This window comes from Chinchilla lanigera, unplaced genomic scaffold, assembly GCF_000276665.1.
Source record: "Chinchilla lanigera isolate Chin_1 unplaced genomic scaffold, ChiLan1.0 scaffold00027, whole genome shotgun sequence".
Taxonomy (NCBI): domain Eukaryota; kingdom Metazoa; phylum Chordata; class Mammalia; order Rodentia; family Chinchillidae; genus Chinchilla; species Chinchilla lanigera.
The window spans coordinates 19,272,312-19,281,310 of record NW_004955428.1 but is presented as its reverse complement, the minus strand read 5'-3'; the positions used below and the strand labels follow the sequence as shown (position 1 = coordinate 19,281,310).

General features: G+C 35.4%; 1 protein-coding gene across 1 annotated transcript in view; it reads right to left on the bottom strand.

The window, feature by feature from the left end:
- Positions 1 to 8,999, bottom strand: part of Qrfpr (pyroglutamylated RFamide peptide receptor) — a 52,032-nt gene that overhangs the window by 9,200 nt on the left and 33,833 nt on the right. Inside the window, exon 2 of the mRNA XM_005386788.1 lies at positions 840 to 998. Within this exon, the coding sequence (XP_005386845.1) occupies positions 840 to 998 (159 nt within the window). The remainder of the gene's footprint in view (positions 1 to 839; positions 999 to 8,999) is intronic.

The window sequence follows — 8,999 nt, the reverse complement described above, 5'->3', positions numbered from 1 at the left end:
AACCCTACAATCCAACAGTAGATAAATTTTTATAATGGCAACAAATGTTCGCTCATTCCTTTCACTTGATATGTTAGTAAAAACTGCTGCCTTTGATGATTATAGATGTTTGCTATGTCTCTGATTTTTTAGTGATGTTAAATTTAAACCACTGTGAAACACATTAACATTTTAAGTGTTCAAATATAATTACTGAGTAGAAAGATTCTTCCATTTTACTGTGCTATGCTTCGGGATATTCATTAAACTTTATAATATATCATGAGGTGTGCATCCCTCATAACTTGCTGAATCAGGAATGGTTATAGTGGGCTGAGGATTCAAGAATGCCTGAGGCAAATGTACAAAGTGGGTGGAATCTGTCTCTGCAGGCACGTCTAGGATTGCTCTGTATTCTCATGTGTGCTGTGACAGTGCACTGTTATGTACACATCCCCAGTCCCACTAAAGGATACTGCTGTTGTTCTCCACTTTTTAAAAACACACTTCCTTCCTCTAATCATAATTACCTGCCCTTGTTAGCTTAAAACCTTCTTATCCGAGGATGATGAGTTCCTAATCTATTGAATATTAATGTGGCAATGTTACTGATAGGTCATGATTAACTGAATGAGATGTTTCAAAATTTAGGATTTAAATGGAAGAAGCACACCTGAAATGAAAGAATTTTCCATGTTATAGTGGACCTAATGGAGAAATGAGGATGGGTAATACCAAGAGAGGGTTCAAACCCTGAAATTGCATGCTCATGCTTACTAGTTAAGCAAAAAGCTACTCTCAGAATAGATGGTTCCCTTTGTCCCACATTGCTACTGCACTTGGGACACCTGCTGGCTCACCTAGCATTGTAAAAGCTCTTTGGTTGGTGTACTGCCACTTCATCTTAAAGGGGTGAACGAGTCCCTGGTGCCTTTCCACAGCAATGCAGGTCATAGTGAGAATTTCGGTCACAATAGCAGTAGACTGGACAAAAGGCACCATCTTGCAAATGAAGGCACCTGCAGCAAGGAGATAAGACAAGTCATACATCAGAAAGAATAAAGTTTTGTCTGTCTCTTTGTAATTATCAAAGTTGGTCATTGCAGAGCATTTGCTCAAAAGCTTCATGACTATAACTGTATTGAATCAAAATAATTGAGAAAGTTTTCATTGCCTTATGCTTTCATTCTATTACTGCATTGTTAGTTCCCAAGTGCTATGTAACTATGTATAATAAAAAGACGGAGAACCAACCAGTATTTAGCTATTGACAATAGGTCAAAGAAAAACATCAGATCAGTCTGATCATTGCTCGGGGGAAAACAAAGTCAATGTGAACGAGTCTCCTGGCCTCTATACTACAGAGTAACCTTTGATTTTTCATTCCTTTTGATTCTCTGTCATATCAAAACAAAGGAAGAGTTCTCATCAAAGACTCTTAGATATTCTTTTATTTTTATTCTCCTTTTACTCCAAGTCTAAAACTTTATACCATTACATGCCATTTAAAATTTGGAGAACCTAGTCTGTGCATCTCTGCTCTTGAGTCCATCTTGCTCTCTGCTTCCAAATGATTTATTTCCAACTATCAGAAAATCGAAACCTCAGGGCATGCAAACTCAGAAGCCTTGGAGGCCACGCATTCCACATGTGCACCAAAAGCAGACATTTTTGGCTGATCTTCTCTCACTAATGCTCTGCCCACCTCTGCCTCAGTACTTCTAGAAAGGCTCCTAGACTGAAACCTCCAACCAAAGGTCTTTGCATGGTTTTTCCTCCTTCTGGGGCTGCTGTTGTCTAAAGTAACTCCCTCACAGAGTTCACTGAAGTCTTCACTGAAATGGCCCTCGGATATTTAACTCTATGTCAATTTGACTGAGCAAAGATGGCTGGGAAATGCTTTGGTTGTGTCTGTAGATGTGTTTCTGGCAGAACTTAGCATTTGTATCGGTACAGTCAGTAAAAGGGATCACCCCAGTATGGACGTCATCATCCAATCCATTTGGCACATGAATAGAAAGTCCAGCGGAGAATGGAAGAAGGGGAGAACTTTCTATCTGCTTAAACTGGAACATCCAGCTTTTCCTACACTTGGACATCAGCCCTTCTGGATCTCAGGCCTTCAAGGGTGAGCTAGAGCCACACCAGATTTTCTGCGTCTCTGGGTTACCGACAGCAGAGTGAGGGTGTCGTAGTTCCCATAATCATGTAAGCCAATCCTTCAAAATAAATCTCTTCTATATACCTCACAGATCCTGTTCACTTATTTTTCTTCCGGAGAACCCTAACACACTCACCTTGTCAGTGTGGCCAACCTAATCTAACAGCTATATGTTTAATGGCAGCTTGTACTCTCCCTTTATCATCCTTTTATTGTTTATTGAAACTCTTCCTATCTGTACCAGAATATAAATACCCAATCGCAAAGATTTTTGCCTGTTTCCTTCACTGATATATTCCTAACATTTGGAGTGGCACAGAGTAGGCCCTCAATACATATTTATTGAACTGAAGAGAAGTAATTACTAAGGGGCCCTGAACCTCCAAAGGAATCCCATTCAATGATGAAGAGCTCCTAATAAAAAGGTACTTTTCGGTTCTAACCATTCCTAGTGTTACTTTCAGTCTCAATACTAAGCAACTGTCTTTTCCAAAAAGCTGCTCCTTACATATTTGAAAGAAGCTTTGTGTCAAGGCTTGTCTTTTCTAATTACCCCAGCCATTTCTCATTTGCTTGTTAGACCACTCAATTCCTTGGACCCTGTAGACAGTAGCCTACTATGCTAAAGTAGGCTGCAGAGGGCAGAACTGTGGGACTGCCTCCTCCTCAAGTTTTCTGTACTTGTAACTAGGTTTATGTCACCATTTATGTGCTAGACTTTTCAAATAGTTGGCTTCTGTTGAGCTTGAAATCAATTTTGAATGAGCTGTATCAACTTAATGGAACTTTTTGTTAACCTAAAATGTTTTATGCCTATGAGTAAGGGGGAAAGAAATTTAGATACCAGTCTAGAAACTACTTGCTTTTCAATCTCTTTCTAGAGCTTTAAATGGAAACCCAAGAGCCTGTCCCACTCACTTCCATTCCCTGTTTTTATTGTATAAATTCTAACCCTGTTCAAAGTTAAGGCCCTTTCTTGCTTAGAAAGATACTGTACTTTAGATGCCAAGGGCAGGGATTCCTCTCAATACTAATAAATTTCACTGTATTTGAATCCTTACATTGCCATTGAGTTAATTTACCTCAAATCCTATTTTAGATGTGATATTTGAAATGAATGAATATTAAATGAATATGTTAATAAACTATTAATCCTGTTTCTTATCACTTTTTCTTTAAAATTTGATCAGTTTTTCTATGCTTTTGAAGTTATTTACAAAATTGTGGAATAGGCAAGCACAAGGTCATGAGTTCGATTTCTGGTACCAGAAGAAAAACAAACAAACAAACAAATTGTGAAATAGTCCAAATTTACAGAAAGACAAGAAAAAAATTTTCATTAAATAGACATAGGTGCATTGTCACTATATTTTAGGTAAAACTATCCTAGGAAATAAGAAATTTTTCTTACACTGCTCATTGTAGTGTTACCCCATTTTAAATATACTCATTTTGTCCATCATTGCGGCGTAAGACATGTCTCAGTTGATATTCTGACATTTGGATACATTCTTGATTTACCTGATCCATTCATTAACCACTTTGTGCCTGATTTTAAATTTACAAAAAGATATTAGTTTTAAATCCTGTATGAACCAAATTAAAGTTAATAGGGCCTTCTGATACTGTATGGGTACTCTTCAGAATTATTTCATTGGGATATAAAGAAGTTAAGGGGCCTCCTGTTCTATTCACATTAATTTCTCCAAAACAATTTGGCATTTCAAAAACAAATGATAATCATATAGTTGGATCCTTCATGATTGTGAAGAGATCTTCTGGTTTTACAATTGCTGCCACGTGGTGGGAAGTAATATGCCTGAAAATGTATATTTGTGTTTGTTTTATTTTTTCACATTTTGTGAGCAAAGCACATTTATTAAAAATTTTAAATTTTCTAGTAAAAAAGATAGTAATAGCACCTGTCTTAAGACTAATATATTTCAAAAAATGACATAAGTATCCAGGACAAGAATTCTTTTTAATAAATGGCAGGCAGCCCAATTAATAGAACTGAGGTGGATTTGGTACACTTAGAGCTCAGTTATTAAAGGAAATCTAATTTAATAACTATTTTCCAAATGAAAATACTTCATCTCAAAGGAATCAACTGATATGCTCATGTCAACATAGCTACTCACAGACAGAATCAGGCCATGAATGCAGTTGCTCTAACTCTACTTCATTCCCTTACATCACCTTCACTTATCTGAATGCAACCATGGTATGTGACAGTTTTCTTAAAAACATGCTCATAAATTATCTGTTTGGTAACCTACTTGATAATTCAGCACCAGGCTATATTTCTATAATCTGTCACCTTAGCCTTTAAATAATTTGAGACAGCATTAGTCCAACATCTGACACTTCCCATAGCAACATCCTAAATTACTGGCAGTGGTTCCTTGATCATATCTGCAAGTTTCTTCAATGTTGTGGCAAGTGCTTCATTTAAGATGTAGATTTTAAGTTCTTTAAAAAAAAACATGTACATGTTCTTTTGCTATCAACTCACTTATCTTCAGTATTTATTTTTATTCTATCTTTATCCTTTTTTAATTGGAAGAACATTTTTTCAAGGTTTATAAGACCAAAGCAAAATACACATCAAAGAGTCTAGGATTTTCCTTACCCTTCATTGTGCTTTCATTATTGTCCTTTCTTTTCTTATTCAGTTCCTTGTTCTGATTATCTCTGATGTCTCTTTGATCAACTTCTTCTTCACTTTATCTTCCCCACTGTAAATAACATAGGTCTAATCTGTCTTGTAAGAATATGTCCCTGTGACATTTCTTCTTATCAATAGTACTTTTAAATTGGAATAGTCCTAAATTCCCTTTTAGGATGTTGTTTCCTTGGAATGCTCTTTTCTTTTATCCCATATATGATTACACAGTTTTACATCAGGATTGTATTTCTTAAAGCTTGCTGAAGCAGATATGTCTCAAATTTTGATTAGTCAGGATCCACTTGCATTTTTCCTAATTTCCATCTAGAACATTGAGTCTCCTCACCAGGAGCAGATTCAATTAAAAGCCTCTAATGAGGAAGACAAGGCAGGAATAGAGGAAGTCCTCCAAGAGCTGAAAGAGTATAATATAAGTGGAAAAGAGGTTTGAAGTGGTATGAATATGGGCTAATGTCAAGTGCTAATAGATATATGCCTAATGCTACCAACCTCTGAGTACCTTTGATCCCTACCCACAGTGTGAGTCCATTCCTCCAACTTGATAATGATGCTACTGAGCACCCAAAGTCTGTGCAGTACATTCTTTGAAGCCAAATAGCTATCAACTGTTGCTTGTAACCAAGTAAATTAATTTCATATACTTTTTTGCTACTTTTATCTTTGAAAGGTAGATTTCCTTAAATGTAATATATTATGATTGATGTTCTTTCTCTGTGTACTACTAATTCTAACATAAGACAGTCTCAAATCCTAGTAATGTAATTTGACCTCAGTGATGCTTTCATTTCTACTATGTCTGAGTCTTGCATAAGAAACTACAGTAGTTTGTTTTATCTATTGGATTTGGAACAAATGTTCTAGCTGAACATCTACTTGTTTCCATTTCTAGCTTTAATTCCTTTATACAACTTTATTTCCCAAAACATAAACCTTTAATTCTCAATGGACGTAGTGTTCAGTATCCTATTTGTCCCTCCTTAGTGGCTTCCACACCCAGAGCAGGTCTCATGATTCAAACAAAAGCAAGACATCATTATTTTAAAGCATAATGCTTGAACACTGAAAACAGTTTGGATCTTATTTGTTTTCAATGTAGTGTAAGAATGATTTTTAAAAGGATTCAAGAGGAAAAGGTGGAACTAGAAAGAGTATCCATTCATAAGACTAAATAACTCTTTTATTAATTTGAAAATAGAATAATGAGCTATCACTGCATAACAATAATAACCACATTGTGTTTATTTGTGAATTTATTCCAAGGTTGACAAAAAATAGAATGAAGCATTTGCAGTTGTACAAATGAGAGTCTACTTTCCATAACTACTGTTTGAAATAACACAATCTGGTATTGCCTTAATTACCTATACCAAATAAACCATATTCAAAAAATCTCTGTGATTTTTGTCACAGTATAGCCTGCAAAGTTCTAGTTTTGTCCAACATAGTTCTTAGGCACCTGCTCTGAGAAAATTGACCAAATCCTGAGCACTATTTCATGTTCTATAGAAAGGAACAAATTAAATATAGTCAAAGTTAGAATTATGCAATTATGGCTGGGAATAACAGCAGACCAGGACAGTAGAGTTCTTTAACTTCAAAATCCTTCTAGAAATGGTCCAGGCCAGGGGCTTTTTATCAGTGTGCTGAGTACCATATCCCTGCAGGGCTGCTCTGAAGTCATGTGCTTTGAATGCTCAACATAGAAAAGAAATAGAATCCACAAAACATATTTAATCAGATATCCAGAAGATTAGAAATTCTATTGAAAGTATATGAAGAAAAATGAACAAATGTGAGGACAAAATACCAGACCGAGAAGACAGGATTAGGTCCAGGGATATAGCTCAGCAGCATAGCCCCTGCCTGGCAAGTGCAAGGTCCTGAGTTCAATTACCAATAACAAACAAACAAACAAACAAAAAAGAAGACAGGATTGGAGTTTGCAATTATGGAAGGAAAGATTTCTTGAAAGCTGCAAGGGACCATGAAAAATCAATCTAACAGCTACTAGGTGATGCAAAGCATAACAAGGTTGACTGGAGTCAATGAAAAGTAGGACATAGTACACACAGCATAAAAAACCTCTTACAAAAGTAGTGGCATAAAACTTTCTGAGCATTGGAAAAGAATTTTACATTTAGTAAAGCAGGCATATAGAACTCCAATTAGCCATGATCAAAGAAAAATCTACTGCAAGGCATATAATAGTCAGGATCCCAGAAATTCAGCACAAGAACAGAATATTAAAAGCTGTTAGAGAAAAAAAAATCACATATAAAGGAAAGCCAATAAGACTTACAACAGACTTCTCAACCCAAAACCTTAAATCAAGGAGCACATGGACTGAAATATTTCAAACTCAAAAAAGAAAAACAACTCCCACCCAGATTTATATATCCTGCAAAACTATCTTTCAAAATTAATTGAGAAATAAGATAATTCCATGCAAAGAACACCTGGAGAATTTCATGGTTACAACACCAGTACTCCAGAATATTGTGAAGGACATTCTAGAGAGAATGTATCCTACAAGACAATGAACCCCAACAGAATGAATCTATCAGGTAAGGCAAGTAATTAAACAGAGGGTAAAGAAAGAGAACCAACAATAGGAAAAGATGAGTCAATACATATGATTTAAACCTTCAGTGTGATGGTCTTCATTCAGCAATCAACTAAAGAGACTGGCAGAATGGAATAAGAAAGAAGTTCCAACAATATGCTGCACAAAAGAAACACATTTAAACTCAAAAAGATATTCATTGATTGTAAGCCAAAGGAATAAAACAATACTCATTCAATAGGAACCAAGAAAAAAGCAGGGTAGCTATTCTACTCACAGACAAAGAGGATTTAGCCAAGATTGGTCAAGAAAGATGAAGAAGATCACTACATTCTTGTTAAGGAAACAATCCAAGAGGAAGAGATAACAATCATAAATATATATGCACTAAAGACCATGTAAACAACTATATAAAACAAGTATTACCAGACCTGAAAAATCAAATAACACTAACCAAATGTAATGGAGGACCTCTACCCCACTGCCACAAATAGATCAACTAGACAAAAAATCATCAAAGAATTATCAGAAGTGAAAGAATGTTTTGAGCAAATGGATTTAGTAGACATATACAGAGTGTTGCACCTTACAATATCAAGATACACATTCTTCTCAGTTGCACACAGGACTTGCTTCAAAATAGCCCACATAGTAGCTCAAAGAATATAAGTAAAAGCAAAGGAATTGAAATTTCCCATGCATATTATCAGACCATAGTGTAATGAAACTGTAAGTCAAAGGCAAAAGAAATCACAAAATATCATAAACACAAGGACTTTAAATAATACTCTCCTGAGCAACCATGAGCTACAGATGAATTTAAAGAACTCAGACAGTTTCTACAATTAAATGGTGATGCCAGTCTAACATATCAGAACTGTTGGAAAGCAATGAATGCAGCTCTCAACGGAAATCTATAGCAGTAAATTCCAACATTAGAAATACAAAGCAAGCTCAAATAAGCAACCTAATGTTGAAACTCAAGCTTTAGAAAAGGCAGAGCAAATCAAGTCAAAAGCTCAGATGAGGGAGGATATTATAAAAGTCAGAGAATAAATTAATGCAATTGAGACTAAGAAAGCAATACAAAGAATCAATGAATCAAAGAGTTGGTTCTTTGAAAGATTAAATAAAATTGACAAATCCTTAGCCAACTTTATCAAGAAAAGGAAAAGACCCTCAAATCCATACAGTTAGGAATAAAAAGGTTGAAATCAAAATGAATGCTGCAGAAATCCAGGTTATCTATACCCATTTTGAGAACCTGTATTCTAGTAAGATGGAAGACACAGAAGAAATGGAGAGATTCCTAGATACATATCAATTATCAAAGCTGAATCAAGAAGACATAAAAATTTTAAATAACCCAATATCAGTCAATGAAATTAAAGATGTAGTTAACAACCTACCAACAAAAATAATCCAGGTCCTGATGGATTCACTGTTGAATTCGACAAGAAATTTAGAGAAGATTGAATACCTACCGTTACTCCTCAAGCTCTTTAATGAAATTGAAAGGGCAATAATACTCCCAAACTCAGTCCTGGAGGCAAGCATTACCCTCATATCAAAATCAAAAAAGGTTCAAACCAAGAAAGAGAGCCACA